This window comes from Myxine glutinosa, chromosome 3, assembly GCF_964187855.1.
Source record: "Myxine glutinosa chromosome 3, kmMyxGlut1.1, whole genome shotgun sequence".
NCBI lineage: Eukaryota > Metazoa > Chordata > Myxini > Myxiniformes > Myxinidae > Myxine > Myxine glutinosa.
In genome coordinates, this window is record NC_136263.1 from 23053315 (window position 1) to 23069626 (window position 16312).

Sequence of the window (16312 nt, forward strand, 5' to 3'; positions counted from 1 at the left end):
TCGCCCTCAACTTGCCAGGCCGCAGCCAGGACGCTGGGCCACGCCCCCTGGCGCCGGGCCTGGGCAAACCCCCTGGCGGAATAGATATATATTGCTGACTGACAAACGGTTTTTCAGAGTGCCTGAGTGTTTGATTTCAATAAAGCAACTCAGATGAATTCCAGCTTTTTGTCGCGTCCATTCTTCTGATCGACGTGGGAGCCCCAGCTCCTTCAAGACAATGGTTTTCAATTACCTTTGTTTGTTGCTTTTCTATAATCCTGAGCACTATTTTGAGGCCTTTATTGGATTCCTTGACCCAGAAAACATAGGATTAGCATATTTAATTAAGTTTCTAGGTTGACTAGAAGCTGAGATAGCGCAAAATATGTATTTTATGGCGGCCATTTTGAAAATGCAAAATGGCGGCCATGCAGGTGTCTGTCTAAATGCCAACATTGATTTTCGGATTCTCCATGCTCTGTTGATTCCAAAAATGTACAGGTTTGCTAATCTCCCAAAACTTTTAACGAAATTATATTTGTTAACATAGTGAACCTGACTAATAGGATGTCAAGTGGTACAACTCCTGATTCTACTTGGAATGTGATCGATCATTTGAGCACAAAATCGGTGAACTCCTTGGGTGGGAAGAGAAGTCAAAACAAATAAGAACTAAATACTTAAAATGGTAAATGATCCACCATGAGAGAACGGGAATCTGTAATAGGAAATCCCTCCCTCTCATTGCAGATAATTTACCTCTTGAAGTATTTACTTCTTATTACCACCAAAGGTGGATGGAAGTTATGGTTTCACCCCTGTCTGTCTGTCTGTTTGTCTGTCTGTGAACAAGATATCTCAAAACGTTGTGGACGGATTCGAACGAAATTTGTCAGAGATGTAGTGTATGTGACAAGGAGGAAATGATTTGATTTTGGTGAAGATCCGGATTCGGATCCGGCTACTGGAATTTTTAAAGTGATTCTTCACCATTGGGAGATAGGGCCAAACACGATACATTGCAGGATATCTCGAAAAGTTGTGGACGGATTTGGATGAAACTTGGTGGAGAGATTGTGTGTGCGACGAGGAAGAATATATTCGATTTTGGTGAAGATCTGAATATGGATTCGGATACAAGTATTATTTAATTTTAAGGGATTCTTCACCATTGAGGAATCGGGCGAAAAGTGATAAATATATAACATGATATAAAAAAGTTATGGATGACTTATGACTAAACTTGATGGTGAGTTGGTTAGGTGACAAGAACAAGCCGATTAGATTTTGGTTCAGGTCCGAATCCAGATCAGGCCTATCATTGGGATACAAAACAAACTGCTCAGCCTGGCGGAGGTATGCTCTCTACCAAGTGTCGTTCTAATTTATCCTGATTCTACTTAGCTCGTTTTAACAGCAACAAAATTATTCAAATCCCACAAACAAACGAGCCGTTGTTGCCTCTCCATTCCGTGCGACAAACCTTTACGTTACCATATTTTCCTCCTTTCTGGATCACGAGGATATAGATGCATCTTCCTTCCTCTGTCTGATCGATTGTAACTGCCCCATGTTGAACAGCCCAGCATCTTTTACACCCCAAAACTGACTTCAGAATGAAAAATTATCATGATGACGAGATGTAAATATCACAGAGTCCACAAAGATGCACACAATATAGCGCTTTGCTCTGCGAAGATGAATAACAACATGGCTCCATGTGATCATGTGATCACGTATGGTCCAATCACGATCGTTTTCGCTCAAACAGAGATAGCCAAACTCCGGTATTCTGTGGCCCTGGGGCAGTTTAAAAATTATGCAACTCTCTAAAATCTGACACATCACCCACCCCACTGTAATTCCCCATAACGTGAGACCAGACACCCCCTAATATATTACGTAACACATGAAAACACCACCTGCCCCCCCCCCCCCCCCACCTCCAATCAACACTCGACCCAAACGAGGGAAAGGAAATCTGCCACAATAAACCTGGGCAGTGCATAATCAGGAGAGGCATACAGGTTGAATTACATAGGCCCACCAGAAAACCAACATGGCGGCCATATTATTTTGTCTGGGTGCCATGGTGGGAGGCGTCAAGTGGCAAAAGTGGGTACGGTCCAACAGCTTTCTGAGCAATGGTGCACATTTCAAACACCCCCAACAAAAACCACAACAAGAACAACAACAAGAACAACAACAACCATGTGGAGCTCTTGTAGACCTGTGAAAATGAGAAAATGAAAACCCACAATAATAATGTCGTGTCCTTGGCGATTAATATCATCGGGGACGGGAAGCTGAACCAGCTTTAACTCCCGAGGTGACTTCCCAAACAAAATGGCAGTTATTTTTGGCACGCGGGATGGAATAGATGTGAGATGTTTAACTGAACGAAGCACACGGGTTTATTCCGAAACCACAAGAAGTAAACACGACAATAAAATGCAACACAATTACTATTTAATAAAAATAAAACGTGGACAGAAATGAAGGTTAAGGTAAAACTAAATTCTATTTTGAGATGCCTCCACTCACCGACTCAACCACACACACAGGGGAAGATAAAATAAAATATCCCTTTTAGCCAGCCGGTACTCAGCTGTGGCCCAAATGGCCCTTTTGAGAGAGAGTGGTGGCGATGGCCAAGTCCAAGGCCTCCTGCGCCGGAGCGCACAAGGTGGCAACGGCCGACGAAAAGCCCGGGTGTCGAAGGTGCCCAGAGTCACGGGGCGAGTAGTGAAGATGGTCTTCTTGTTCTCTCCACCATCTAGGAAAGGACAGCGTGGCCTCCAGCCCACCAAGAGCCCAGCAGTCAATGATCCTTCGCTGTACGTCGCACCAACCGCTGTTTCCTCAAAAAGCGCCCAAAAATGGCTAAGCCTTCTTGTTCGAGCAGAAGACGCGCACTCCTCTTCCTTCGACGCGAGAGCCCATCGCGTCCCTCAGGGCGTGGCCTGCCGGCCTGCTTCTCCGCCCATTGATTTTCCACCTCTTCTGGGCGGGGCTTTTGCCTTATTAGGTCCATTGGGGACGGGTCCAGTTCGGCCGACTCCTGCCTGGCTTTTTCCGGCGGTTGTTATAATTTAAGGGTGTGTCAGCAAAAACGTTAAGGAAAATTACAGAGGGAAGGCATGCACTGCGGAAAATTATCCCTAAACCCTATTACTAATTAGCACTGCATCATCCCCCGTATGATTCACGATTAAACAGCCTTAAGCAATATTTTCCCCGACTTATTACTTTGAAATGCTCCTACACGTTACGTGGTCCATGCTATTTCCTATACAGTTCTACCTCTCCTATGGTATCCTTTTATCTACCCCCCATAAACGTAACAATAACAACACTCATGGGTCAAACGACGAGTTACCTTTGTCTACAATCAGAGAAAATGTGAACAAATTCGGCTTTTTAAAAATTACTTTTATTACATGCAGTACTCCAAAGGAGTGAGTGACCATGTGGGAAAGGGAGATGGGGGTGTGATTTCTGAAGGGAAAGAGGATTGGGTGGAACTAAGAAGGTGTTAGAATGGAAGGGAAACAGTATTTTTGTATTTATTTTGGAATGGACGAATAAAATTTATACAAAGTCAAGGCTTGTGGAAGAGTTGGAACACAGGACGGATCAGGATACAGCCTCAAGCTCTCAGGAAGGAAAAAAACCCCAGAAACTTGAAAAGAGTTGGGCATGGGGGGTTTGGGGGAGGTTAACAGGGGTATAAAATATCATCGTGTTGGATGGGAGATGATCTGAGATGGTGGTGGCCAGCTGTCTTGAAGATCTGTATGGGAGAATGAGATTGAAGGGAATGAGAAAGATTTTGTGCACTTTTGTTTTGCCACTGCCTTCTCAGTCTCTCTGGATCCCTTATTGGCCTTCGCGGCCTTTATGGTCTAGTGAGCTATCATCGGCTCGCCATGGTGCAGCCGAAGCCTTCTTGCATATTTACACCTTGCCCAAGCAATGTATTTCACTCCAATGCAGTGCATGCGACTAGTGCCGCAATTTTGTGGTGCGATGCAAGATGACGACCATCCTGCCTGAGGCACTGTAGACTAGTTTCATGTGTGACATACAGGCTGTGTTCCTCCCACAAACGGTGGACCACAAGGGGGTCACTCAGGGTTCGGGCACACAAAAGCAACACATCGGCACATGGGACCCGGACAGCTTCCGCTACTCTGCTGCAGTGCTGCAATGTCCCACAGCTTGGCCACGGTGTGAGGGTACACAGCATGTCCCACCGATACGTACCTGAGGCCTAACTCTCAATCCCAGACTCAGGTACAATTCACAACATGAAACATGCAAGAACTGATTTTCTGCATGATCTTCGAGCCACAATGTTTCAGTTGACGTTACACAGCGTTGCTTCTTGAAGCATCATTTTATTTTGACACAATAAAAATGTAATTAAAGTAGAACAATAAAGTTATCAATTATGATGTTAACACGTTCCCAGTGTGGTTAACAGAAGTCAAGGTCATGAGAAGGAAAAGCAACGGAGGGTCAGTGGCCAATGCAATGAAAATTGTGCAAAGAGGATTGGGCATACTCCACAATCAAGCTGACAGAGTGCAAAGGTCAGTGAGAATAGTAAAGATTATGGATCAATAAGGGAGACAACGTGACATGGTGGTGGGTCACCACCTTAAATGACTGCAGGGAAGACCGAATGCATTCGGGGAAAGGATTGAGAGAGATTCCACCAATGTGAGACAATGGGGACAATGCTGTGTACATGAGCAGTTGGTAGAAACATTCAATACAGGATGCTGGGTGAGTGTGTGTCTGCAGATAAAAGAAAGTAAATTAGCTAACTGTTTCCAAAGCTATTTAAAGTCTCTATATAGGTAAAGCTATGTACGATTGGGAGAAAGTAAGATTGTCTTGTTTGAGTGAATCCGCCAATCGACCATGGACACAGTTGAGGTCATGAAGCAGCTGACGTCAAGGTTATGTACCAACTGTTTTGAGAGATTATTGACTGCAAGGTTGGTCAGAAAATCTATCAATTACTTCCAATTAATAAGGTTCTAAATTTATGTAAACAACAATTTTGAGGTTTTGATTAAAATAATGTGAAGTTTCAAGTGTTGTAGAATTAGTATATTTCACAAACAACATCCTTTATATGTTTTGTGTGTGGCTGTATGTGTGTGATAGGGTGGGATTACAGAGAGTTGAAGGACAGAAAGGACAGACACAGGAGTAGAGAACATGAGACATGTTTCAGGAGCACAAGGTGTCGATAAACTTCCTGCTCTTCATCCTCCATCTCTATAATTATAATTACGCCGAGTGTGTTATGTTCCAATTACCCTGAGTATGTAATATTCCAAGTCCCTCATGGGTGTTATGTTCCAATCCCCCCGAGGGTGTTATGTTCCAATTCCCCTGAGGGTGTTATGTTCCAATTCCCCCAAGGGCGTTATGTTCCAATTCCCCCGAGGGTGTTATGCTCCAATTCCCCCGAGGGTGTTATGTTCCAATTCCCCCGAGGGTGTTATGTTCCAATTCCCCCGAGGGTGTTGTGTTCCAATTCCCCCGAGGGTGTTGTGTTCCAACTCCCCCAAGGGTGTTATGTTCCAATTCCCCCGAGGGTGTTATGTTCCAATTCCCCCGAGGGTGTTGTGTTCCAATTCCCCCGAGGGTGTTGTGTTCCAACTCCCCCAAGGGTGTTGTGTTCCAATTCCCCCGAGGGTGTTATGTTCCAATTCCCCTGGGGGTGTTGTGTTCCAATTCCCCTGAGGGTGTTATGCTCCAATTCCTCCGAGGGTGTTATGTTCCAATTCCCCCGAGGGTGTTATGTTCCAATTCCCCCGAGGGTGTTATATTCCAATTTCCCCGAGGGCGTTATGTTCCAATTCCCCCAAGGGTGTTATGCTCCAATTCCCCAGAGGGTGTTATGCTCAAATTCCCCCGAGGGTGTTATGCTCCAATTCCCCTGAGGGTGTTATGTTCCAATTCCCCCGAGGGTGTTGTGTTCCAATTCCCCCGTGGGTGTTATGTTCCAATTCCCCCGAGGGCGTTGTGTTCCAATTCCCCCGAGGGTGTTGTGTTCCAACTCCCCCGAGGGTGTTATGTTCCAATTCCCCTGGGGGTGTTGTGTTCCAATTCCCCCGAGGGTGTTATGCTCCAATTCCTCCGAGGGTGTTATGTTCCAATTCCCCCCAGGGTGTTGTGTTCCAATTCCCCCAAGGGTGTTATGCTCCAATTCCTCCGAGGGTGTTATGTTCCAATTCCCCCGGGGGTGTTATGTTCCAATTCCCCCGAGGGTGTTATATTCCAATTTCCCCGAGGGCGTTATGTTCCAATTCCCCAGAGGGTGTTATGCTCAAATTCCCCCAAGGGTGTTTGTTCCAATTCCCCCGAGGGTGTTATGCTCCAATTCCCCCGAGGGTGTTATGTTCGAATTCCCCCGAGGGTGTTGTGTTCCAATTCCCCCGTGGGTGTTATGTTCCAATTCCCCCGAGGGTGTTATGTTTCAATTCCCCCGAGGGTGTTATGTTTCAATTCCCCCGAGGGCGTTATGTTCCAATTCCCCCGAGGGTGTTATGTTTCAATTCCCCCGAGGGTGTTATGTTTCAATTCCCCCATGGGTGTTATGTTCCAATTCCCCCGAGGGCGTTATGTTCCAATTCCCCAGAGGGTGTTATGTTCCAATTCCCGCGAGGGCGTTATGTTCCAATTCCCCCGAGTGTGTTATGCTCCAATTCCCCCTGAGGGTGTTATGTTCCAATTCCCCCGAGGGTGTTGTGTTCCAATTCCCCCGAGGGTGTTTGTTCCAATTCCCCCGAGGGTGTTATGTTCCAATTTCCCCGAAGTTGTTATGCTCCAATTCCCCCGAGGGCGTCATGTTGCAATTCCCCCGAGGGTGTTGTGTTCCAATTCCCCCGAGGGTGTTTGTTCCAATTCCCCCGAGGGTGTTATGTTCCAATTTCCCCGAAGTTGTTATGCTCCAATTCCCCCGAGGGCGTCATGTTGCAATTCCCCCGAGGGTGTTGTGTTCCAATTCCCCCGTGGGTGTTATGTTCCAATTCCCCCGAGGGTGTTATGTTTCAATTCCCCCGAGGGCGTTATGTTCCAATTCCCCCGAGGGTGTTATGCTCCAATTCCCCCGAGGGTGTTATGTTCCAATTACCCTGAGTATGTTATATTCCAAGTCCCCCATGGGTGTTATGTTCCAATTCCCCCGAGGGCGTTATGTTCCAATTCCCCCGAGGGTGTTATGTTCCAATTCCCCCGAGGGCATTATGTTCCAATTCCCCCGAGTGTGTTATGCTCCAATTCCCCCTGAGGGTGTTATGTTCCAATTCCCCCGAGGGTGTTGTGTTCCAATTCCCCTGAGGGTGTTATGTTCCAATTCCCCCGAGGGCATTATGTTCCAATTCCCCCGAGTGTGTTATGCTCCAATTCCCCCTGAGGGTGTTATGTTCCAATTCCCCCGAGGGTGTTGTGTTCCAATTCCCCTGAGGGTGTTTGTTCCAATTCCCCCGAGGGCGTTATGTTCCAATTCCCCCGAAGGTGTTATGCTCCAATTCCCCCGAGGGTGTTATGTTCCAATTACCCTGAGTATGTTATATTCCAAGTCCCCCATGGGTGTTATGTTCCAATTCCCCCGAGGGCGTTATGTTCCAATTCCCCCGAGGGTGTTATGTTCCAATTCCCCCAAGGGCGTTATGTTCCAATTCCCCCGAGTGTGTTATGCTCCAATTCCCCCTGAGGGTGTTATGTTCCAATTCCCCCGAGGGTGTTGTGTTCCAATTCCCCCGAGGGTGTTATGTTCCAATTCCCCCGAGGGCATTATGTTCCAATTCCCCCGAGTGTGTTATGCTCCAATTCCCCCTGAGGGTGTTATGTTCCAATTCCCCCGAGGGTGTTGTGTTCCAATTCCCCCGAGGGTGTTGTGTTCCAATTCCCCCGAGGGTGTTTGTTCCAATTCCCCCTGAGGGTGTTATGTTCCAATTCCCCCGAGGGTGTTATGTTCCAATTCCCCCGAGGGTGTTGTGTTCCAATTCCCCCGAGGGTGTTTGTTCCAATTCCCCCGAGGGTGTTATGTTCCAATTCCCCCGAGGGCGTTATGTTCCAATTCCCCCGAGTGTGTTATGCTCCAATTCCCCCTGAGGGTGTTATGTTCCAATTCCCCCGAGGGTGTTGTGTTCCAATTCCCCCGAGGGTGTTTGTTCCAATTCCCCCGAGGGCGTTATGTTCCAATTCCCCCGAGGGCGTTATGTTCCAATTCCCCCGAGGGTGTTATGCTCCAATTCCCCCGAGGGTGTTATGTTCCAATTACCCTGAGTATGTTATATTCCAAGTCCCCCATGGGTGTTATGTTCCAATTCCCCCGAGGGCGTTATGTTCCAATTCCCCCGAGGGTGTTATGTTCCAATTCCCCCGAGGGCGTTATGTTCCAATTCTCCCGAGTGTGTTATGCTCCAATTCCCCCTGAGGGTGTTATGTTCCAATTCCCCCGAGGGTGTTGTGTTCCAATTCCCCTGAGGGTGTTATGTTCCAATTCCCCCGAGGGCATTATGTTCCAATTCCCCCGAGTGTGTTATGCTCCAATTCCCCCTGAGGGTGTTATGTTCCAATTCCCCCGAGGGTGTTGTGTTCCAATTCCCCCGAGGGTGTTGTGTTCCAATTCCCCCGAGGGTGTTTGTTCCAATTCCCCCTGAGGGTGTTATGTTCCAATTCCCCCGAGGGTGTTATGTTCCAATTCCCCCGAGGGTGTTGTGTTCCAATTCCCCCGAGGGTGTTTGTTCCAATTCCCCCGAGGGTGTTGTGTTCCAATTCCCCCGAGGGTGTTATGCTCCAATTCCCCCTGAGGGTGTTATGTTCCAATTCCCCCGAGGGTGTTGTGTTCCAATTCCCCCGAGGGTGTTTGTTCCAATTCCCCCGAGGGTGTTATGTTCCAATTTCCCCGAAGTTGTTATGCTCCAATTCCCCCGAGGGCGTCATGTTGCAATTCCCCCGAGGGTGTTATGTTCCAATTTTCCCAAAGGTGTTACATTTCCATTTCTCCCAGGGTGTTACATTCCCATTCCCCGAATGTGTTAGATTCCACAACAATCAAGAGTATAATCAATAAAAATGATCGATTGGTTTCGCATGGTTTTGATATAACACAGGCATGATGGGCCGAATGGCCTGCTCCTGTGTCCAAGTTCCTTGTGCACCCTCATAATCCACCAATTGATCATCGCTTGGTTGGAGCAAATTGATGAGTCAGAGCACTGCAGTGAACAGTCACACAATGATCAGAGTTCATGAAGGTATCGTGCAGATCAGTACTCTACACCCAGTATCAATAATATTCACCAATAATCATCAAGAGGTAACTTTCTCTTCAAGAGGTAACCAGCATAGCAACAGGCAGGCAACTTTCTTGCTTGTTCTTTCGAGACTTCAAGCAGTTGGTCCACAGGAAAGTGGCCTCCAAAATAACCATTCCTAAGAGCTTTATCAGGCCGCTAAGGACGAAGGGCAATGTGTATCCTGAAGTGAGATCAACGAGCCAGCCTGCAGAATGTGGAAAAAGTGGGATAAAATGCGGGTTTCACACAGAGAAGCTTGTTTACATATCAACAATGTCAGTGACCTGCAGTAAAACAAAACCAATTAAATCCATTCGTATGCAGCACAAGGCTGAGGGGAAGCGTCATTGGCTGAGGGTATGGCTGTGCCACGGATGCAGTGCCCTCTGCTGGTTGAGGCAGGCCAGACAGCTTAGAGGCGAGTGTGCGTACCTCTTGGGCCTAGGCTATCCTGTCAGCCCATTAAAATCCATTGATTCATCTGTTTACTGATTGGCATGATAAACAAAAGCACACACACACCCCTAAATCCCTAAAAAAGACAGACAACATAAAGATCGACTTAAATTGGACATAAAGATAAAGAAGAGTTGGACAGATTGGGGATAGACAAAGAAGGATCACTGGAATGATTAAGAAGAGGTCAGCTCAACAGGGACGGAGAACGAATCACAATAAATGCCCAATATCAAGGACACGACACCAATGGATGTAAAAGATGGCAGGACTGAGACAATCGGTCAACTGCAGGGTCGACAAGGAAGAAACAGAAAGCATGAGTCACCTCCTCACTGGAAATAAAGCAAGACCGAAAGTCTAACAGCGGCGGAGCAGGGCTTGTTTGACACTTTAGTTGAAGAGGATATTATGACCGGGGTGGAGATTCTATTTTTACATATACAGAAAGATGTAGCGTATTATATAAAGCAAATACATATTACATATAGCAAATACATGTTAAAGCAAATACATATAACATACAACAAATACATATTACATATAGCAAATACATCTTACATAGAGCAAATACATATTACATATAGCAAATACATATTACATATAGCAAATAAATATTACATATAGCAAATAAATACTACATATAGCAAATACACATTACATATAGCAAATACATATTACATTTAGCAAATACATATTACATATAGCAAATAAATATTACATATAGCAAATAAATATTACATATAGCAAATAAATATTACATATAGCAAATAAATATTACATATAGCAAATAAATATTACATATAGCAAATAAATATTACATATAGCAAATACACATTACATATAGCAAATACATATTACATTTAGCAAATACATATTACATATAGCAAATACATATTACATTTAGCAAATAAATATTACATATAGCAAAATACACATTACATATAGCAAATACATATTACATTTAGCAAATACATATTACATATAGCAAATACATATTACATTTAGCAAATAAATATTACATATAGCAAATAAATATTACATATAGCAAATACATCTTACATAGGGCAAATACATATTACATATAGCAAATACATATTACATATAGCAAATACATATTACATATAGCAAATAAATATTACATATAGCAAATACACATTACATATAGCAAATACATATTACATTTAGCAAATACATATTACATATAGCAAATACATATAACATATAGCAAATACATATTACATACAGCAAATGCATATTCCATATAGCAAATAGATATTACATATAGAAAATACATATTACATTTAGCAAATACATATTACATATAGCAAGTACACATTACATATAGCAAATACATATTACATATAGCAAATACATATTATAGCAAATACATATTACATATAGCAAATACATATTACATATAGTAAATACATATTACAAAAAGCAAATACATATTACATATAGCAAATAAATATTACATATAGCAAATAAATATTACATATAGCAAATAAATATTACATATAGCAAATAAATATTACATATAGCAAATACACATTACATATAGCAAATACATATTACATTTAGCAAATACATATTACATATAGCAAATAAATATTACATATAGCAAATAAATATTACATATAGCAAATAAATATTACATATAGCAAATAAATATTACATATAGCAAATAAATATTACATATAGCAAATAAATATTACATATAGCAAATACACATTACATATAGCAAATACATATTACATTTAGCAAATACATATTACATATAGCAAATACATATTACATTTAGCAAATAAATATTACATATAGCAAATAAATATTACATATAGCAAATACATCTTACATAGAGCAAATACATATTACATATAGCAAATACATATTACATATAGCAAATACATATTACATATAGCAAATAAATATTACATATAGCAAATACACATTACATATAGCAAATACATATTACATTTAGCAAATACATATTACATATAGCAAATACATATAACATATAGCAAATACATATTACATACAGCAAATGCATATTCCATATAGCAAATAGATATTACATATAGAAAATACATATTACATTTAGCAAATACATATTACATATAGCAAGTACACATTACATATAGCAAATACATATTACATATAGCAAATACATATTATAGCAAATACATATTACATATAGCAAATACATATTACATATAGTAAATACATATTACAAAAAGCAAATACATATTACATATAGCAAATACATATTACATTTAGCAAATACATATTACATATAGCAAATACACATTACATATAGCAAATACATATTACATATAGCAAATACATATTACATATAGCAAATACATATTACATTTAGCAAATACATATTACATTTAGCAAATACATATTACATATAGCAAATACATATTACATATAGCAAATACATATTACATATAGCAAATACATATTACATTTAGCAAATACAGAACATATTACATCTAGCAAATACATATTACATCTAGCAAATACATATTACATATAGCAAATACATATTACATATAGCAAATACATATTACATATAGCAAATACATATTATAGCAAATACATATTACATATAGCAAATACATATTGCATATAGCAAATACATATTACATAAAGCAAATACATATTACATGTAGAAAATACATATTACATATAGCAAATACATATTACATATAGCAAATACATATTACATATAGCAAATACATATTACATGTAGCAAATACATATTACATAGAGCAAATACATATTACATATAGCAAATACATATTACATATCGCAAATACATATTACATCGAGCAAATGCATATTACATAGAGCAAATACATATTACATATAGCAAATACATATTATATATAGCAAATACATATTACATCTCGCAAATACAGTACATATTACATCTAGCAAATACATATTACATCTAGCAAATACATATTACATATAGCAAATACATATTACATATAGCAAATACATATTACATATAGCAAATACATATTACATAGAGCAAAAACATATTACATATAGCAAATACATCTATCTATAATTCCAGTAATCTCTGTTTGTACGTTTGTTTGTCTGTGACCGCTGTTTCTCGACAACCACGGGTCCGATATACTTTTAACTTGCCAGGTATATTGCTGGGGACCCGAGGATGTGCCTTTTCAAGGTTTCATATTAATCGGACAATTACTTACCGAGCTATGTCCAAAAAACGATTCAACCAATCAGAGAGCAGCGAACTATCGCGTGTGCCGAACGTGGCGGACACACTCTGCCTCGGATGGCACATTTGAGAGCGTATTCATTTATTTCACGTTTGCAAACTATGTTGGCGTTAAACTATGTTTTAAAACTAATAAAAACGAATTTGCGATTCATTCGCTTTCCTGCGCGTTTGTGCACGCGATGGCGATTTCTTTACCAAACTCCGGAAGCCGTTCGCTTTGGACCAAACCATTTCATGTAAATAGAGGGGGGGGATATAATTTTAGATATAGATATAGTACGGGCAATGCCCTAGTATTACATAAAGCAAATACATATTACATATAGCAAATACATGTTACATATTGCAAATACATATTACATAGAGCAAATACATATTACATATAGCAAATACATATTACATATAGCAAATACATATTACACACAGCAAATACACATTACATATAGCAAATACATATTACATATAGCAAATACATATTACATATAGCAAATACATATTATAGCAAATACATATTACATATAGCAAATACATATTGCATATAGCAAATACATATTACATATAGCAAATACATATTACATGTAGCAAATACATATTACATATAGCAAATACATATTACATATAGCAAATACATATTACATAAAGCAAATATATATTACATCTAGCAAATGCATATTACATATAGCAAATACATATTACATAGAGCAAATACATATTATATATAGCAAATACATATTACATCTCGCAAATACAGTACATATTACATATAGCAAATACATATTGCATATAGCAAATACATATTACATATAGCAAATACATATTACATGTAGCTAAGTATCGCTAAGTAAGTCACTATCAGTCGTAAGGCCTGGTGTTGGCTTAGTGGTTAGGGTGCCGACTTGGGATCTTAGGATCCTGGGTTCGAATCCCGGTCGATCACTGAATTAATTCCAGGGGGATTGACTCAGCCGGTCATCCTTCCAAGGTCGGCAAATTGAGTACCAGTTCACTGGTAATTCCCTGTGTGTCGCAAGAGGCGACTAACAGGGTTGGCGGCAGGAAGGGCATCCGGTCATAAAACATTGCTTCAAAAAGGGGACCGCGGTGCCCGAAAAAGGCCAACCCCTGCTCTGTGGGGAAAATGGCCTCCCAAGGTGGTTCATTCATTCATTCACTCCCTTTATAGGGGGCGCATCCAGATGGCGAGCACAACCCCAAGATGACCTTGCTGTCCTGATGCATCGTACCAAATGTGGTCCATATGGTTTGGGTAGTTTGTGAGGAGATGTTTTAGTCAAAATTTGAATGTACGTACGTACGGCCGGACAACAGGGCCCACTCTAGAAGGTTATTTGGGAGAAATAACCGAAAAATTGGTATTCAATTATGAATGGTTCGAAATATTGTTTTGGACGATGGTCTTCCTAATTTTTTTCACCAAATATCCTAATTTTAACATTTTAATTTTTTTTTTACCTTTTGCCAAATACTGATCGGTTATTAAACTTCGATCCTCATCATTGGAGAAAGTGTCTTAATTTGGGGGATCTCTGGCATCAGAAAATGTCCAGGGCATCTAATATTATTATCAACTGGGGAGAACCCTGGCGTGTTTGACAAAACAAAAGTGACCAACCTGAAATCGGTGGACCCACAAGGTACGGTATGCCCAGAGAACTATTGACAATGGACAAAGCTGTGGGTGCGAGCTTGGAGTCGATGAGTGTGGAAACCATAAGTGGAATAAGAACTGAAATAGCACCATTGAAGTATCCGTAAATGGCCATACAGGTCATTAGTTGAGAGTAGGTGTTCAAGGTTGGCAGAAGCAACGTAACCAGCGCATAAGAGAAGATAGTCGAAGCATAGCAGTGCGTTTGATGTGCACGAAGACATCTGTGGATAAAATATAATTGGGTGTCAAGGATGTCACTCGGCTTGTAATAGATTATTTTAAAAAGCAAATGAACATGGCACTTCCTTTTGCCACTCCGTATACTGATTGTGGATATATAGTCACGTGAAAAAGTAAGTACACCCCATGTAAAGTTTTGACTTTTTCAACATATTTAAACATACAGCTATTTGATCTTCATTTTAACAATATTGATAGATAAAGGTGATATAACATAACAAATATCATGAAACATTTACATTTTGTAGTCCATTGTATAATTTAAGTAAACATAAATGCAAATTTCGCATGTGGAAAAGTAAGTACACCCTTGGCTCTAATAGGTGGTATTGCCCCCTTTGGCAGAAACAACCTCAAGTAGGCGTTTCTTATAACTGTCTACCAGTCTCTGACATCGACTGGGACAAATTTTTGCCCACTCCTCCATGCAGACTTTTTTCAGCTGTGTGATGTTTGAGGGGTTTCTTGCATGCACAGCTCGTTTCAAATCCTCCCACAACATCTCGATGGGATTTAGATCTGGGCTTTGACTTGGCCCTTCCAGAACCCTCCATTTCTTTCTTTTCAGCCATTCCTTGGTGGATTTACTGGTATGTTTAGGGTCATTGTCATGTTGCAAGGTCCACCTTCGGTTGAGCTTCAACTTTGCGACAGATGGCCTCACATTATCCTCAAGCACCCTTTGGTACAATGAATAATTCATAGTGGATTATATGATGGTGAGCTGCCCAGGCCCTGATCCAGCAAAGCTGCCCCAAACCATATTTCCACCACCATGCTTTACAGTTGGTATCAGGTTCTTGTGGTCAAATGCTGTCTTTGGTTTTTGCCAAACATGTCTTCTGGTACTGTGGCCAAATAGCTCTACCTTTGACTCATCTGTCCAGAGCACATTGTTCCAGAAGTGCTGGTCTTTGCCGAGGTGTTCATTGGCAAACTTCAGTCTTGCCCTGATGTTCTTTTGGACAGCAAAGGTTTCCTCCTGGCACACCTCCCATGGAGATCAAATTTGTGCAGCCTCTTTCTAATGGTAGACTCGTGCACTTTGACATCAACAGTGGCAAGAGCTACCTGTAGGTCCCGTCATAAAATTCTGGGGTTCTTCGAGATTTATTTCAGCATCTTGTGGTCTGCTCTTGGGCTGATCTTGCTGGGGCGGCCTGGCCTGAACAAGTTGGCAGTTGTTTGGAATCTTCTCCACTTGTAGAGGATCTTCCGGACAGTCGAATGATTGATTTCAAATTGTTTGGAGATCTTTTTAAATCCCTTCCCAGACTCGTAGGCATCTATAACCTTCTTTCTGAAGGCCTCAGAGAGCTCTTTTGATCTAGGCATGGTGACACCGCACACTTCAACAACAAAGAG

The 16312-nt window shown here is 41.3% G+C and overlaps 1 protein-coding gene across 2 annotated transcripts in view; it reads right to left on the reverse strand.

The window, feature by feature from the left end:
• Positions 1–3404: 3404 nt before the first annotated feature.
• LOC137423752 (monocarboxylate transporter 12) overlaps positions 3405–16312 on the reverse strand; it is a 130489-nt gene continuing 117581 nt past the window's right edge. The window contains exons 5-7 of one of the 2 annotated variants that reach the window (XM_068111229.2): positions 14669–14928; positions 9316–9516; positions 3405–3775 (exon numbers count right to left, since the gene is read on the reverse strand). In XM_068111229.2, the coding sequence (XP_067967330.1) occupies positions 9344–9516; positions 14669–14928 (433 nt within the window). In that variant the 3' untranslated portion in view covers positions 3405–3775; positions 9316–9343. Of the gene's footprint in view, positions 3776–9204; positions 9517–14668; positions 14929–16312 lie in introns of those variants that run through there. The other variant, XM_068111227.2, reaches the window with a different exon arrangement.